The sequence below is a fragment of the Mesoplodon densirostris genome, chromosome 4 (assembly GCF_025265405.1).
Source record: "Mesoplodon densirostris isolate mMesDen1 chromosome 4, mMesDen1 primary haplotype, whole genome shotgun sequence".
NCBI lineage: Eukaryota > Metazoa > Chordata > Mammalia > Artiodactyla > Ziphiidae > Mesoplodon > Mesoplodon densirostris.
Window position 1 is genome coordinate 11,288,879 of NC_082664.1, and position 17,447 is coordinate 11,306,325.

The 17,447-nt window shown below is 47.4% G+C and overlaps 1 protein-coding gene across 1 annotated transcript; it reads left to right on the forward strand.

Annotated features, from left to right (window-relative positions):
- The first annotated feature begins 7,212 nt into the window (after nt 1-7,212).
- SERPINA11 (serpin family A member 11) lies at nt 7,213-15,570 on the forward strand. The gene is made up of 4 exons (XM_060098224.1): nt 7,213-7,855; nt 9,259-9,532; nt 12,782-12,929; nt 15,367-15,570. The coding sequence occupies exons 1-4, from the start codon at nt 7,213-7,215 to the stop codon at nt 15,568-15,570; spliced, it is 1,269 nt and encodes a 422-aa protein (XP_059954207.1).
- Nucleotides 15,571-17,447: the final 1,877 nt, after the last annotated feature.

Genomic DNA, 17,447 nt, shown 5'->3' on the forward strand with positions numbered 1-17,447 from the left:
AGGGGCCAGGCTGTGCTGCGCAGGAACTTAGCTGGTCATGAATAAAATGAATACAATTCACCACCCTGTGCATCAAAATGCTGAGGCTGAGAAGTGTGGTCTGGGAATGGAGTGGGGAGGGCCACTGCTGGTCTTCTGTCCAAGAACAGAGCAGGATAAGAAGCAGGTTGGGGGCCTGCCAGAGACATTTGGCTGGGGCACCTTCTGTCCTGGAAGAAGGCTGACATAGGCAGGGAAGCAATTCTGAGGGGGTGAGCAGGTGCGGGGGAGCTGTTTCCATCGGTGACTGTCTCATCAGCCTTGCTTCCTGTCAGCTGGCAATCAGAGCCTGTCGTCTCATCTGTACAAGAGGAGCTGTACTAACTCCCCCAGGCAGCTCCGGGCAGAGGCAGGTCCCACAGCAGAGAGGAGGCTGGGAAGAGGGTTGGTACCCACAGACACCTCGGTGGGCTTCCATGTGTTCACCCAGCTCCAAGGGGAAATGGGGATACCCGGAGAAGCAGAGGATCCCAGATATGTTGGCAGCAGCTTCTCTGCCCCATGCTCCAGTCTCTTTTCATCTTTACAACAGCTGTCTATGAGGGAGTTATTACTGCCCCCTACTGGAAAGGAAGTAAAACTGATGAGGGGAAAACAGGATTGTGTGTGTGTGTCTCTGTGTGTGTGTGTGTGTGTGTGTGTGTGTGTGTGTGTGTGTGTGTGTGTGTTTGAGAGGCTGGGACTTGGGAACTAGCTGGCTGGCCATGACTTGCCTTGGACATATGGGAGGGATCATGGAATCTGATGGAAACCAGACATTTGACAAGGGAAGTCAGATCCAGAGGCCATGGGCACAGCTGGCAAAGACACTGGCCAAACAGGTTGACCCAAGAGTGATACCCAAGAGATGGAACCTTGCCTGGGTGGGCTAGTTCAGAGCAGCAACTGCAGCAGACTAGGACAGAGGGTGAAATAAAACTCTTCTGGTAGAGAGCCCAGGCTCAATGCTGAAAACACAAGGCCAGGAATGAGACTGGAGGCAGGGGGGGACTGACTGCAGAGCCATGCGATGACATGACCAAGCCAGAGCTACCTGGGGGGCCACAATTAGACCCAGGAGCCTTGGACTGGATGAGAAGAGGGCTTGTCACCCCAAGCCACAGAAGTCCCTCTGTGGTGGGGTTTAGGACACAACCCAAGTATTCTCTTCTGGGAACGATATGACCCTGAAGGAACTCCATCCACTACCAAAGGAGTCACTTCAGGGCTAAAACTTTCATTCCTTTAACAAGGATGCTCAAACGCCCAAGAAAAGAGCTTGTCACTTGCATCACCACTTACAACCCAAGCTCCAAGAAAGAAGAGGCCTGGGGATGGGCCACAAGAGCAGTTTGGAGAAGTAGCTCAATAAGGAAGCTAACTCGAGAGAGGAACAGTAAAGTGGATTGTTCTAGAAAATGTGCAGGAAGTGAATCAACAGCATAACCAGAGGGAGGAAGGGCTAGAGATCCATGCTTGTGTATGGCTTATCTCCAAGCAGATCCACAGCAGAAGCAGAGGGGGAAGGTGCTCGTGAGGATGTTGGGGGCCTGGACCCATTTAGTAGAGAGTATTCATGGAGGATATTGAGGGTCCAGTGTCCCACATGCTAAAGGGAGGTAGGCAGTGGCACGTGAACCAAGAAGATTATTGGCACATACAGGAAAAAGCCCAGGAAACGACTGAGAAGCAGTAGGCACCCAGGTCAACTCTACAGACTTAACAAAGCCCATCTGCCCAAACTCATGGTGAGCTGTGCCATCTCACAAACTTTGGTGCCACAAATGTGGTGCCTTCACTAGAGGCCAGGGTAGGCTTTTTTTTTTATGACTGCAGCAGTGAGCTGGAGTGATTCCAAGGTTGATGGTGAGAGAAGTTTACTTTCATATGTGTAAGGGCACATTTTCCTGCCCCTTGACTCTGAGATTGGACACACAGGTGAGGTGTCTGTGCACCAAGGTCAAAGGTTTGCACCCCAGGAAGGAAACCAAGCAACCCAAGGACGTGGTACTCAATCCCCTTTCCTACTAACACATGACATGTGTGATGGTTAGTTTTAGGTGTCAACTTGCCTGGGCCACAGTGCCCACATATGTGGTCGAACATTCTTCTGGATGTTTTGGTGAGGGTGTTTTGGGGGATGATGGACATTTAAATTGGTGGACTTTGGGTAAAGCAGACTGCCTTCTATAAGTTGAAGGCCTTAATAGAACAAAGACTGACCTCCCCTGAACAAGAAGGGATTCTACCAGCAGGCAGCCTTTGGACTTGACCTGCAACATCCAATCTTCTTGGGTCTCCAGGCTGATAGGCTACTCTGTAGATTTTGGACTTGCCATCCTCCATAATCACGTGTGTGAACCAGTTCCTTAAAATCTCTCTCTCTCTCTCTCTCTCTCTCTCTCTCTCTCTCTCTCCTTGCTCTGGGCCAGGCACTGCATAAACGTTGCCCATGTACAAACGTTTCATTCCCACCACAGCTCTGTGAGGGTCTCTACTGTGGAGGGGTCTGTAATAGATTCCAAAATGTGAGTCTCCTGGGATTGTTTCTTCTTCCCTAGCGCGTGACACATGGTTGTAAAGCGCCAAGTAATTTATGTGCAAGCCAAGAGTGAACTGGATTCCTCTTAAGTGAGAAAGGAACTCTGGCCGTGTACTTCAATTTTTTTGTTTATTCATACTGCAAATGTGTCTTTATAAAACACCCAGAAAGTTCTTGGCACTGTTCTAGACCCAGGGGTAGCGTCTCAAACATCAGTGGGTGTACCAGACTCCATCAGTGCCTGGCCAAAGTGTCCTTGGCTTTCACCTTTCCAGCACACACCAGTTGGGTCCTACTGTGAGTACCTTCTGCTCTCCATGTGGGGCTTTAACACACCAGACGGGCCAGAGGTACCTCCAGCCCCACCCTATCATAGCATCAGATTCAGTATCCTAGGAGCCTTTATGTTTTAAAAGTGCCTTTTGATTGGAACCACTGTGCCAACCTGAATGAGCTTTTATTTTGCTTTACGTGTACAATTAAATAATTCTACTTTTTAACAATGTTTTATTGTTTTTTGTTAAAAATAAAATGCATGCTCTTTTTGAGAAATTAAGAGAAGACAAAAATCTACAAAGAACATAAAAGTTAGCCAATTCCATCACCAAAAGACTCACTCATAAAAAATATTCATTTAGTTCCACGCTTGGTTCTAGATCTTAGGTAAACAAAAATCAATGATCCCACTTTACAAAGCTTTTGATATGGAGGGAGAGAAAATTTTGCTCTATTCTCTGAATTTCCTTCCAGTCTTTTTTTTTTCCTGTACATGGATCATATTTATTTAAAGCATCAGTAAAATACCGGAACGGTTTAGCGTTGTAGTGAAGGCCTCAGCTGGGGGGTCAGGTCTGTCTTCTGAGGATGACCCCACCACCCACTTAGTGAGCGGACGAGTTACTGACCTCACTGGGCCTCAGCTTCCCATTTGTAAAGTAGAGAGAATCATGCCTCTCGCATTTTTTCCCCAGTTTTATTGAGAAATAATTGACATCCATCACTGTATAAGTTAAAGGTATACAGCATGATGGTTTGATTTACAGATACTGTGAAATGATCATCACAGTAGGTATAGTTAACTTTTCACATTACTATTGTGAGAGTGATTCATAAAGAAAACTGCCTGGAACACACCAAACCCAGGTAATGGATCAACAGCCACCGCATCGCGACAACCTGCTGCCATCTCCAACATGAGAATATCCTCAAACCAAGCTGGGTCCAGAATCACAATTCACTTTGTAGGACAGGCCGGCAGGGCAGAAACTTTGAAGAAAAGGTCACTTCCTGTTTTCATACCGGTTCCAGGAATTGACCTGACAAATATTGACTAGGCTGCCATGATCTTCAAACACTATTTTCCTGTGGGTAGGAGGTGATGCAGTGCTGAAGACCCAGGGCTCCCAGCCCAGGGACCTTGCTGTGAGTACCACGCTTGTGTCTGAAATGAAGGCCGGGGTGGCAGCTCTCTGTCTCTCTCTCTCACTTTGGCAGAATAAATGGGAGAACTGAGTCCCCTAAAGGGAAAATGTGATGATGTACTCCTTCTAAGGCTTGAAGTAGGAACTTCAGGTTTGAAATAACATTTTATGGATAACTTGGCCTTTAAATTTTTTGAGAAGCTCCCAGTATTCCTTGAAGTTAGACAAGAAAACGGAACAATACAACCCAAAACAAAATGATAAAGTTGTTGCAGCAACTTTATTGGAAACTCTGTTATATGAAAGAGTGATGATTCAGGGGCCTGGTCTGGAATTTGAATCATGCCCCTGCCACTTAATAGGTGTTTCTCTCCTTAATAGGTGTTTCTCTCCAGGGATAATATTACCAAGGTCTTAAGGTTCTCATAAGGATTCAATTTAAAGAAATTAAGCAAGTTTTTCTCCACTGGAGCACTGCTGGCATTTGGGACGGACCCTTCTTCTTTGGCTGTGACTATTCTAGCATTTCGAGAGTTTTCTCTCTCCCATTAAACTCCAATAATAGCACCTCCTTCTCCAGACTTTGAGATGACCCAAATACTATCCCCGCTTCACACACACCCCTCCCCCTGCATTTGAGAACAAATCTGGCTGGGAACCAATGATACAATATAGCTAATATCCCTACCATAAAAGAAATAACAAATAGGGATATTATAATAAATTCATGGAGTTCTTAATTTTCCTCTGGGATCTTTCTGGAAAAGGAATAAAGGAATAAATTGGGTGTAACTATATCCAGCCTCAGTAGAAAGGAGTGAAAATTAACACTGCATACTTCCTATGAGCCACGTGCTATATACATGATATTCCGTCTTATAATCCACAAGCAACCCCACCCCAGGAGGTAGGCATTGTCATTTGCATTTTGCAAGTAACACACTGCAGTTCAGAGAGCTTCCTTTACATATATCACCCAGGGATTTAACTGCAGAGCCTTGATTCAAACCCAGACCCCCTGACTTACAATTCAGTCCTCTGGGAAGTAGATCCTCTGCAAGTTTGGGTATCCTGGGGGTTCAGTAAGTAGAAAATGGTGGTGAGTTCATTGGGGTAAAAAGAATAAACTGGAAATAGTTTTATTACAGCTGTACTTCTAATTTTCCCCAGGAGCAGACCAATTTTAAATTGTTCTGCTTCCCAATATGAACAGAAATTAAGCGGGCCTACAGCAAGCTGTGCTGGAGGGGGTAGGACGTGGCATTGGGAAACTGCCTGCAGTACTTTGACCAGCAAATGTGTTTCAATGTAATCAATAATGCGGCTAGATTCCTCCCTCCTGACAACTGGCCTTGGGGGTTTGGTTGGGTATTTAGAGCACCAGGCGCTATAAATCATCTACAAAAATATGTAAGCGACCCAGAGATCATTGGTTTGGGCAAAAGGTATTAAAGGTGCTGATTAAGACACAAAATTTATCAGGACAGATGAGCAACAAGGATGGGGTAATTAACTGTGGACAGCCGCTGTGGCAATGGGACAACAGCAGGGTCAGTTTTGAAGGGAGCGAGGGGACGAGACACTTTACGGAGGACAGCAAGGCGGGGGATGGGGGGCCCAAGTGTGTGCACGTGGGGATGTGTGTGTGACAAGCACATTGTCTACACTGCAGCTTCACCTCAAGCTGGAGCTTCGCTCCCAACCCTGAAGCACTTTGACCCCCTCGGGTGACACGAAGGCTCTTCTGGCACATTTTATAACTTAAAGCACAGGAGTTACTGCATTTGTTTCCTAGGGCTGCCATAACAAACTTCCACAAACTTCCATCCAGCTTAAACAACAGGAACTGATTCTCACAGTCCTGAGGACTAGAAGTCCAAGATCAAGATGTTTGGCAGGGCTGGTTCCTTCTGAGGCTCCGAGGAACAGTCTGTTCCAGGCCTCTCTCTTTGCTTCTGGGGGTTTGCTGGCAATCTCGGGTGTTCCGTGGCTTGTAGAGCATCACCCTGATTGATTTCTGCCTTCATCTTTACATGTCCTTCTCCCTGTGTGTATGTCTGTGTCCAATTTCCCCTTTTTACAAAAACACCAGTCGTATTAGATTAGGGCCCATATCAACCTCATATTAACTAGTTACATCTCAATGACACTATTTCCAAACAAGGTCACATTCTGACATGCTGGGGATAGGGACTTCAACATATGAATTTGTGGGGCGGGGGATACAAGTTAACAGATATCTTTCCTTAAACTCTCCATCAACTAAGTTACAGGTTTCAGCCCTTGCGTGTGACAAGAGGTACTCGAAATAGCAGGTTTGATGGGGACAGAGTAGATCTTCCTTGTCTCTTCCCCACCCTCAGGCTCCATCCATCCTGCGGCTTTGCCACCCCTCATCCTCATGAGCTGTGCCCACCCGCAAGGTTCCCAAGGCTGATCGTCGCATCCACACTCCAGCGAATGAAGACCAGAAAAGTAGAGGGCACTCCTCTTCTGGGACAGCCTGGCCCAGGAGTTCCACACGTCATCCTCTCCCCTCCAGTGAGCAAGATTCTAGTTCCTGGCAACACCTAGGTGCAGGGGAAGCCCAACATCACTCGTGTCACAGTGTCCTGACCATTTGTTCCATAGTATTGAGGGTTGCCCCAGTCTTTGAAAGTTAATGAGTGATTGAAAAAATGCCCAGAAAGGAGAAAGATAAAAGAAAAAGAAGGAAGGAAGAGAGGGAGGAAAGATAGATGCAGGGAGGAAGGCAGGCAGAAAAGACCACGGAAGTTCTTTTTTTAATAGCCCAGAGTCCTTTTCTCAGCAAAATCTTATAGTCAAATCAATGTGTAAAGCAGACAAGAGGCCGCTGCTCTGACTCTAGCCTGGGGGAAAGCGTCTGGAGCCCGCTGGCTCATCCCCGCCCCGCCCTCCATAGCAGCGGTCCCCAAACTTTTTGGCACCAGGTACCGGTTTCGTGGAAGACCATCTTTCCATGGACGGAGCTGCGTTGCGCTGGTGCAGGCGGTAATGCAGGCAATGGGGAGCGGCAGATGAAGCTTTGCTTGCTTGCCCGCTGCTCCCCTCTTGCTGTGCGGCCCAGGGGTTGGGGATCCCTGCTCTACAATACCCCGCCTGACACCTCTGTGGGATCCAGTTTGGATGGGAGTTTTGCGGTGTAAACATGAAACACTGTGAAGCTATTTATGAAGGAGAATGACGTGTTCACCTTCTTGTTTTTAGAGGATGGGGCCAGCGTGGCAGTGGCTGCTGGGAGCGGGGATCCTGGCCTCTGTCTACTCGCAGCCCTTTCCTGCCCGCGGAGATAAGAGCCTGGGGGTGCCTGAACCTCCCCGTGGCCAGCTCTCGGAAGCCCTCCCCGCCTACCGCAAAATCACACCCACCATTACCAACTTCGCTTTGCGTCTATATAAGCAGCTGGCAGCAGAAACCTCAGGAAACATCTTCTTCTCCCCGGTGAGCATCTCCAGCACCCTGGCCCTGCTCTCTCTGGGGGCTCAAGGTGACACTCCAGCTCAGATTCTGGAAGGCCTCGGCTTCAACCTCACGGAGACCCCAGAAGCGGACATCCACCGGGGCTTCCAGAGCCTCATCCACACCCTTGACCTGCCCAGCCCCAAACTTGAACTGAAAGTAGGCAACTCCCTGTTCCTGGACAAGCAGCTGAAGCCTCAGCATCACTTTTTGGACAACATCAGGGAGCTGTACCGGGCTTTCGCTTTTTCTGTCAATTTCACGGACTCTAATACAACTAGGAGGCAGATAAATGACTTCGTGAGGAAGCAAACGTATGGGCAGGTCGTGGACTGCCTGGAGGAGTTCACCCAAGACACGCTCATGGTTCTCTTGAATTACATGTTCTTCAAAGGTGAGGGCTGCCTCCGGCTCCTCCATCCCCAGCCCTGCCCCTAAAAGGCACCTCTCTAGAAGCCTGTAGCTGTTTCTTCTGAAAGTTACCTCTGCATATTTAAATAATGTTCTTATAGGGCTACTTCTTTTTTTTTTTTTTTTTCCATACGCGGGCCTCTCACTGTTGTGGCCTCTCCCATTGCGGAGCACAGGTTCCGGACGCGCAGGCTCAGCGGCCATGGCTCATGGGCCCAGCCGTTCCACGGCATGTGGGATCTTCCCGGACCGGGGCACGAACCCGTGTCCCCTGCATCGTCAGGCAGACTCTTAACCACTGCGACACCAGGGAAGCCCAAGGGCTACTTCTTAATTTATCAATATTTGATTTCTCTTGCCATGTTTTTCCTATTCTACTTTTATCTTGACTTTTAATACCACTGACACTCAATCTCACTTTTCTATTAATACTTCATTTTTTAGAGAAATACTTTATTTTTTATATTATTGCCTATTTCAAACCTACAGAAATATGCAGAGAATGACATAGAATCCACCATGCACTCCCCCCCACCAAGAATTAGCAAGTATTAACATTTTTACTATTTACTTCAGCTTTTTATTTTATTTTTTTAATGTAATATTGCAGATACAGTTCAATTCCTTTTTAATCATCCCTTGGTCCCATTTTCCTCCTTCGATCCCTCCCCAGAGGCAACCGCTATCCTAGGGTTGGTGTGTATCCCTCACAACCATGGGTTCAACCATTACGGTCTGAGTCTGAATCATCTTTGATTCTCCAAAGGTAAGGAAAGGGCCAAGGAAAAGAGCTGCCATTGACTTTCAAGAAACAAACAAATTTAGTTGGACTGGAGCATAGAACACAATAGTGGAATGCCTAGATGGGAGTGCTGAGAGTTGTAATAAAAAAAGTAATCAGGGGCTGTGTTGAGAACCCTAGACTTTATCTTGGGATCCCCAAATCACCAAAAAGTTCGAAGCAGTGCAGTGACATACCTGTTGTAGAAAGTTCAGTCTGGCTACAATTTGGGAAATGGTTGGAGGAGAATAAGGGTGGAAGAACAGAGACAAGTTAGCTTAGTGAGATGGTTCAAAGTAAGACAGTGGCCTCAAATCAAGGTGTGGCTTTGGAGGCAGAATCAGCAGTACTTGGTCACTTGGAAGTGGGCATGAGGGACAGGATGAGCCAACCTCCTCTCCCTGTCACCAAGATCGGTGCTTTCAGGAGGTCAAGTCAGGAGGTGGTTGTCAGTGGAGATTATAAGTAGAAAGAGATGAGATACTACACACGGGGACAAGACTGTGACAGATTCTGCATCTCTAACCAGTGTGGCTTAGTGCATGTCTGCCTAACTTGCTGTCTTAGAGTCTGTTCTCATGGTTTTGTGGGGTTTGTGTCCTAAGCCAAGTGGAAGCATCCTTTGAATTGCTACCAGACCCCAAAGCAAGAGAGCTTCTTTGTGGATGAGAGGACCTCTCTCCGCATCCCCATGATGCACCAAAAGGAAATGCACAGGTTCCTCTACGACCAGGAGATGGCCTGCACCGTCCTCCAGATGGAATACAGTGGAAACGCCCTGGCCCTGCTGATCCTCCCTGACCCGGGAAAGATGGCTCAGGTGGAGGATGCCCTGCAGCCAGAGACCCTGAGGAAATGGGATCAACTGCTCCTCCCCAGGTAAGTGCCAGAGTGCAAGGACTTTGTTCAAGAACTCGAGCAGGCCTTGATCAACTCTAGTTGCAAGACCCTAAGCCCTGGCTTGGCTCACTGCCCTACCAGCTAACCAACTGTGTGGTCTTGGGCAATTCTTGCTCTTCGGGCCTTGAATTTCGTCACATGTAAAATGGGGCCATAACAACCACCACATTGGTTGGTTGGAGGATTAATCGAGTTAATATGTATAGAATATGAAATTGGTACCTGGTGCAGGAGAAGTGCTCACCAGGCATTAATCATTCTTATCCCCTCCCAGACATCTTTCTGCCTTTGCTCTTCTCTTTTTCTCCAAATAATAATTTACTACCAGAAGGTAGTTAAGTGTAGGCAACAAATCAGATCAAGGACAATTATTAAGAATAATTATGACCCCCACAGAACAGTGGGTATTTCTCAAGAGTGCCTCTGTTTTAATTAAAACATTTCTTTAAAAAATTAAATACCAAGAAAGACATTGTAAAAATCAAAATGCCAGTTGCCAGTTTGGGGGAATCTCTACCTACCCCCTTCCACCTCACTTGCTTTTTGGTTGGTGGTTTTTCTCACAGTGGTTTTAGCCTTTTCTGGTTTCCCTAGACCCCATACTCCAGCTACCCACTCTTGAAGTGTATCTTCCTTTATGGGGCACTCTGGGATAAAATCTGGCCTCAAGTTCTAATTACCTCTTGCTGGATAACAAACCATCCCAAAATGGAATGGCTTGAAAAAAAACCCATCTGGTATCTCTCTCAATTCTGTGGTGGACTGGGCTCAGCTGGGTGGTTCTCACTTGGGGCTCTCAAGGATGGAGTCAGATGGTGGCCAGGGGTGGAACATTGAAGACTCCTCCACTCAGATGTCTGGAGGCTGGGCTGGCCAGCTGGCTGAGCTAAGGGCCAAGCAGGCACCTCTCTCTCTCTCCATGCAGCATGTCCATGAGGCTAGCTTGGGCTTCTCTGCACAGCAGCTCAGCACAGTTGATATTGTTATATGACAGCTCAGCATCCCAAGAAGGAGCATTCTAAAAGGCAGGAAGTGAAGGCTCCTGCTCTCTTAAGGCCTGGGCTCAGAAATTTGCCAGTGTCATTTCTGCCATATTCTATTGGTCAGATCTTTCACAGAACCCACCAGATTCAAGGGACGGGGAGCATATAGACTAAACATCTTGATGGCCATCTTTAATCCCCCATCACCAACTGGTAGGTATCAGTCACCTGCATGTCCACGGGAGCCTTCTCTCAGCACCCCAGTGACATTGGGGTATCAAGGATAGAGAAAGGGTGTTTTGTTTTGGGGTAGAGATTCAAGTACCAAATAAAAGAGACACAGGTCAAGAACAGAAGCCAGGATTTAAAGTATTATTCCTGTTGTCTGTGAATCTACATAGCTCTGGTCAGTTTCTGATTCCAGCCCCATATTCCTAAGCTCCCTTGGAGTGAACCTGCCCCTTCCCCCATCACAGGAGGAAATACTATAGGATCTTCTAGACCAGTAGGTTTCCCCTTAGGAAGGGTCTCTTTTGACCTCCCACTTAGACCTTCAAAAATCAAAACCAGGGTTTCCCTGGTGGCGCAGTGGTTGAGAGTCCACCTGCCGATGTAGGGGACACGTGTTCGTGCCCCGGTCCAGGAAGATCCCACATGCCGAGGAGCAGCTGGTCCCGTGAGCCATGGCCGCTGAGCCTGCCCGTCCGGAGCCTGTGCTCCGCCATGGGAGAGGCCACAACAGTGAGAGGCCCGCGTACCGCAAAAAAAAAAAAAAAAAAAAATCAAAACCAATCCAAGTTATTTTTCTAAACCTCAGATGCTCCCTGATACCATTTCCTGTGCCCGAGAGTTACAATATCATGGCAGCATATGTTCTTTTGTTTTTGTTTTTGTTTTTGCGGTAGCGGGCCTCTCAGTGTTGTGGCATCTCCCGTTGTGGAGCACAGGCTCCGGACGCGCAGGCCCAGCGGCCATGGCACATGGCCCCAACCGCTCCACGGCATGTCGGATCCTCCCGGACCGGGGCAGGAACCCGTGTCCCCTGCATCGGCAGGCGGACTCCCAACCACTGCGCCACCAGGGAAGCCCTCATGGCAGCATTTGAATGGGCTTTCAGACATGGAAAATTCAGGCTGCCAGGTTTCCCTCCATTCAGCTGTGAGAAAGGTTAGTTTTTTCAGAGGAATCATGCTTCCTGGTAACTCCATTTCTTCATTTACACTGATTGAACACCTACTGTACGTTGGGTTCTCTAACAGACACCCCTCAGCTAGACTGTACTCAAAGCCCCCTCCCTGGTAGGGCCTACTCTCCAAGTTCTACCTGTGAAAAAATTATGTCAAGTAAGCCCTGTTTTCTGTTGTCCACATTTTTTTTCCTTTTTTTCACCATTCAACCCCTGACTTCCAACTACCTCCCACTTCAGTTAGACATCTGGACCCTCATATTGGCCCAGGAGTTAAACCGGTAAAGATGCTCTAACCTGAATTAGCATCTCTAATCTGAATTCATTCGAGGCAGAAGTTTCCAAGCTGGCTATTAACTAAGGAAGCTTGCAGGTGTCATGGCAACAGTCAGACAATAATTCCAGAGGAGGATAATCCCAGGAAGAAAGGGACAGCTTTTCTATGGGTCACAAGAAACTTGTGAATGTAACACAAGGAATATGGCAATCTGATGGCAAAGGCATGACAATAACAGGAGGGAGAGTTATTCCATTGGTTTGTGCCCACACTGTACATGCATGATCTCTCATCAGATCTTCAACAGGCCGTGAAGCTCAGACAGGTGAGAGATGGTGCCCCTTCTATTAGGGGGTTGCCAATAGATGGTTTTAGGATATAGTTCAGAATCTGAGCCAACAGAGCTTGCTGATGAATTGGATATGGAGGTGGGATAATGTTAACAGTACTTAACTTCCATGGTTATTACATGGCTTCAATCAGTGAAGCCTTGTAATCCAATGTCTGGCACCTAGAAAGCCCTCCAGAAATGTGACAAAGATGAAGACCCATGGCTATGCCAGGAGTCTTCTCAGATCCAGACACAGACTCTCTGTGAGGTCTGAAGAACAGGAAGCTCTGGGTTGTGGAATGTCCTGGCACAGCAGGTAGTGTCATGAGAAGACTGATTCCCACACTCTGAGAAGCACATCTCCTTCCCAAAGCTCGGGCTGCCCCCAGACAGGGCAAAAGCAGCACAGATAACAAGACAGCAGCGCTTCTCCATCTGATTCTCTCCCCAGCCTGATGGATTTGCATTTGCCAAGGTTTTCCATTTCTGGAACATATAACCTGGAAGAGATACTCCCCCATATTGGTCTCACCAGCTTATTCAACTTAGAAGCTGACTTCTCAGGAATCACTGGGCAGCTCAACAGAACTATCTCCAGGGTAAGGTGGTGAGTGTGGATGTGTGTTGGCAGAGGCGGGGTGTCTTTTCTCCTCTGACATGAGGTTCATTTGAAAGTCAAGTTCCCCCTTTTTTCTATTCTGGCTTTTTAATATCACAATCTTTAAGGCTTCTTTTCATAAGCATCTCCCTTTCCATCCCCACCCACTTCTTCTAGACCTTTATATTCTTCAAAGCAGGGACGGAGTCTTGAATAGAGTAGACACACATTCAGGGTCGTCCACAGAGCCAGAGTTTCCCCAGGTGTGGGACTAGCCTTGTTTTTATCCCTTAAACTTCCTCCGAGGGCAGGTGGTGAGATTCTATCTGCCTTTGTTATAGCTGTAGAGAGTAGTGGGCATGAACCGGAAGTATATCCATCAGTTTTGCTGCAATAACAAATGATCCCCAAATCTCAGTGCCTTATCATCACAGAGATTTAGTACCTGGCCATATGACATGTCAGAGGTGTGTCACTACCATCTGGCTACAGATCTACTTCTCATGTTTTCTTTCTTCTAGAATGTAGGTCAAAGGAGAAGCTCCTATTTGGGACATACCATTCTTATAGCAGTGGGAAAAAAGCAGAGATAATGTGCTGTATCTCTTAACACTTCTCCTCACGTGTGGTCTCTGTCAAGGCCACTCACAAGTCATTGGCTAAAGCAAGTCCCACAGTCAAGACCATCGTCAATGGGGTGGGCTCGTGACCTCCTGTAAGCCACAAGGCATGGGCGAGGGCTGATGACATCCTACAGGAAGGGAGAGTTCATACTTGAGAATAATAATGCAATTTTCCACAGGAGGGAAGGCAAAAAAAGACCCTTCTCTGTTCTTCCATCATCTTCCTAAGATAGAGTCATTATCAGTTGGGTCTTTATTAGAAATTTCACAATGAACGTTTACTCTCTTTTATTTGGGAAAGACCAGCTGAGATTTGGAATGTGAAACCAAGGAACAGGGATGTGGTCTTGTGTGTGTGTGTGTGTGTGTGTGTGTGTGTGTCTGGGTGTGTGTGTGTGTATGCGCATGTGCACCCTCTGTGGAGAAGGTAAACAAAAAGGAAAAGAAATAGTTTAGTTTTTTACAGAATTTCTTCCACAGTGACCTCAGATGTTAGATTTATCTCTTCATAGACTTTTCGGAAATGAAAGAGACTGTCAACACCAATGTTTTTCAACTTTTTTAAGTTAAAGCCTCAGAATCCTTCCTAAGGAGTTGTGTGAAAATGAGGTTTTAAAAAAGCAGAATTCTTTTCATGGAGCCCAGTGGAGGGCTCGGCACATCAGACAACCTGGTTTCACTGAGCTTATTTTGAAAACCGTTGACTCAGGCTGAGCAATCCATTTTTCTTTTCGTGTTTTTTCAAAAAAGTTTCTTTTTTAAAAATTTTTATTTTTTAACATCTTTATTGGAGTATAACTGCTTTACAATGGTGTGTTAGTTTCTGCTGTGTAACAAAGTGAATCAGATATACATATACACATGTCCCCATATCTCCTCCCTCTTACGTCTCCCTCCCTCCCACCTCCCTATCCCATCCCTCTAGGTGGTCACAAAGCACCGAGCTGATCTCCCTGTGCTATGCGGCTGCTTCCCACTAACTATGATTTTACATTTCTTAGTGTATATATGTCCATGCCACTCTCTCACTTAGTCCCAGCTTACCCTTCCCCCTCCCCGTGTCCTCAAGTGCATTCTCTACATCTGCGTCTTTATTCCTGTCCTGCCCCCAGGTTCTTCAGAACCTTTTTAAAAAAGTTTCTTTAATTTATAATCATACTTGCCCTATCAAATCAGGACCTTGATCCATCAATTTCAACATTCTAAAATGCAAATATTTTTTAAGATGGGAGTACCTTTCATCATATCTCTAAAATGTGCGTGCTTTTTGTTTTGGAACTCCTAATCTAATTGGGATATATGCATACGTATGGCTGATTCACTTTGCTGTAGGGTATAAACTAAGACAATATTGTAAAGCAACTATACTCCAATAAAAAATAAATAAAGGCAATTAGATGAGCAAGCTATTTTAAAGATGAGAAAACTGAGGCTGAGAGAGGGCAAATGCAGCTCGTAGCAGAAAATGACACTTGGGTCTGTGCCACGTGCACCCAGGTGCTTGGGAAATGCCCCTAAAAGTCGCTGTTGGGTTTTTGCAGCCTGGTGCATGCTCAGGTAGCCCTCAGCCCTGTTCAGGCCCATCTGTCTCCCCTTCAAAGAACAAGCAGCACGGTCAGGGTGACTCCCCAGGAAATGATGGAGACGGAGAAACCGGGACCAGGTGGGAAATGAAATAAAGGTTGAAGTGCTGCCTGGGAAGGCGGGACCTGAATGGGGTGACTGCCTCCATCTCCCTCGTGCCGCACGAGGTGGCATCGGCCCCTGGAAACGCCCTGCCCCAGTGCTGTCTCTGCCCCTCTTCTCTCCTTCTAGGTGTCACACAAGGCGGCGGTGGACGTGAGTGAGCGGGGAACAGAGGCAGGTGTGGCCTCCGGCCTCCTCTCCCAGCCCCAGTCTCTGAACGCAACGTCGGCCCCACACGCCCATTTCAACCGACCTTTCCTGGTGCTGCTTTGGGAGGTGACCACCCAGACCCTACTCTTCCTGGGAAAAGTCGTCAACCCAGTTGCGGGGTGACGGTGGTAGGAGGCCAGGGGGTGTCCTGTCCCCTCCCTGAAAAACAGGAAGGCCAGCGCCAGCCTGCATCTCAGGGTTGCTCTGAGGACCCTTTAATCAGTGTGCAAAAATGCTAATAAAGTTGGCCTTGGGTTTTGTGAACAGTGAGGGGCGATGCTTACAAGGGCTGGGGGGTTGAGCACGCAGAACAGCGGTCAGTCATTCACTCTACAATCTCCTCCAATCTAGTGTCAACTGTGGTTAGAAATTTGGAGGTGAGAACAGCCTCCGATTAGGGTCTCCTCAGAGACGTCCACCACTTCTGCTGCCACTGCTGATCTTTCCTGAGTGTCTTTTGGGTCCTAGGAAAAGGCACAAAGGATATCAGGAGGAATAAGCACCACTCTCACTTCATAGTGGCCGATCTTGGCTATGCAGCAAAGTGTCGTCCTGAAACGTCATTGCCTCGATGTCAGGAGTTAGTTCACCTTGAGAGGAGATTGAAGCCGGGGCAGGGTCTCTAAGACATGTTCTATGAAAAGAAGGGGATGTGAGGATAGGCCAATGCAATAATGGGCCAATCCAGAAACGGAGGTCAAATGCCCAAGGACAACCCCAAGATCAAAGAAAGTGGAAGGGTTGACATGGCCTGGTGAGACAGTGGGCTTAAGGCACAATCTTGGTCAGTGGGATGAATTCGGGGGCAGTATTCAGAGGCAATGATGCATTGTTTAGAGGTCAGAAGTCCCACTCCCACAAGTGTGCCCCCCAGTCTTAAAAAGGCATCAATCTGGAAGTGGTGGGGAAACTCAGAAATGCCATCTTAGCTGCATGTATGTACCATACATGTGACAATACATCCCCACAATGAAGTCAGTGTCGAGACCTAGAGGGTGGCTGTGTGTGGTACATGTCTAGGAAGAAACTGTACCAAAAATCACAAGTGGTAGAACTCCTCCACGCCCACACAAAGGAGGCAAGACTCGAGTTGGGTCTTGAAAACAAGGGAAGCCTTAAATAAAGGGAAAGAGGGTAAGATAGTCCCGGAGAGGGTGGAAGAGACACACTATGGGCAAAGGCCACTGGGGAAAAGAAAGAAAAATGTATGTTCTAAGAAGAGAAAACTAGGTTTGCAGCAACAGAAAGTTCATGTAGGGTCACAGTGGAAGGTCATGATGGAGAGGGATTTGGAGGTCAAGGGTTGGAGGCTTTGGATGCCAGCGTTGAGGCAGACTTCTGGACACTAGTGAATTCTTACCTCCCACTGGTCAGCCAACCTTGGACATGATGCTTGATCCCTCTGTGCCTCAGTCTCTTCTGAAGAATGGAAAACATAAAACCTAAGTTACAGAATTGTGAAAATCAAATGAGGTCACGAATGTGAAGCATTAAGCACCTGGTAAACAGTAGGTGCTCAATGAACATTTGTTCATCTCCACCCTATTCTTTTGGCTGCCCCAGCCCTCAAGGCTGTCCTTTATTCTCACGGAGCATAGCTCAGGTCTAGGGAATGTCCAAATCCCCCAAGTGGCCACTGGTCCAGGTGCCAGATGTGAACCCTCCCAGTGAAACCACATAGGTAGCACATCCTCAGAACCCAAAGGTGTAGATGGAGAGCCTTCAGGGACTTTGCCCGGGCATGAAAGATTCCATCTGGAGGGCAAGACTGATCTTGCTGCAGGGACTTTTGCTGTGACAGGGACATTCACTGTGATGGCACTGTGGCGCCCAGAGGGAGCCGCTGGCCCAGGGATCAGGGCTGAGACTGCAGAGGCACACGTGGATGACAGCCTGCAGGTTTTCTCTCAGGAAACCTGATTGTTAGTGATCATTCACTGGGTTGTTTTCTTTCTTCCCATCTTAAGCTGTCACTTTCAGTCATCTGTGAATCGAGTAAA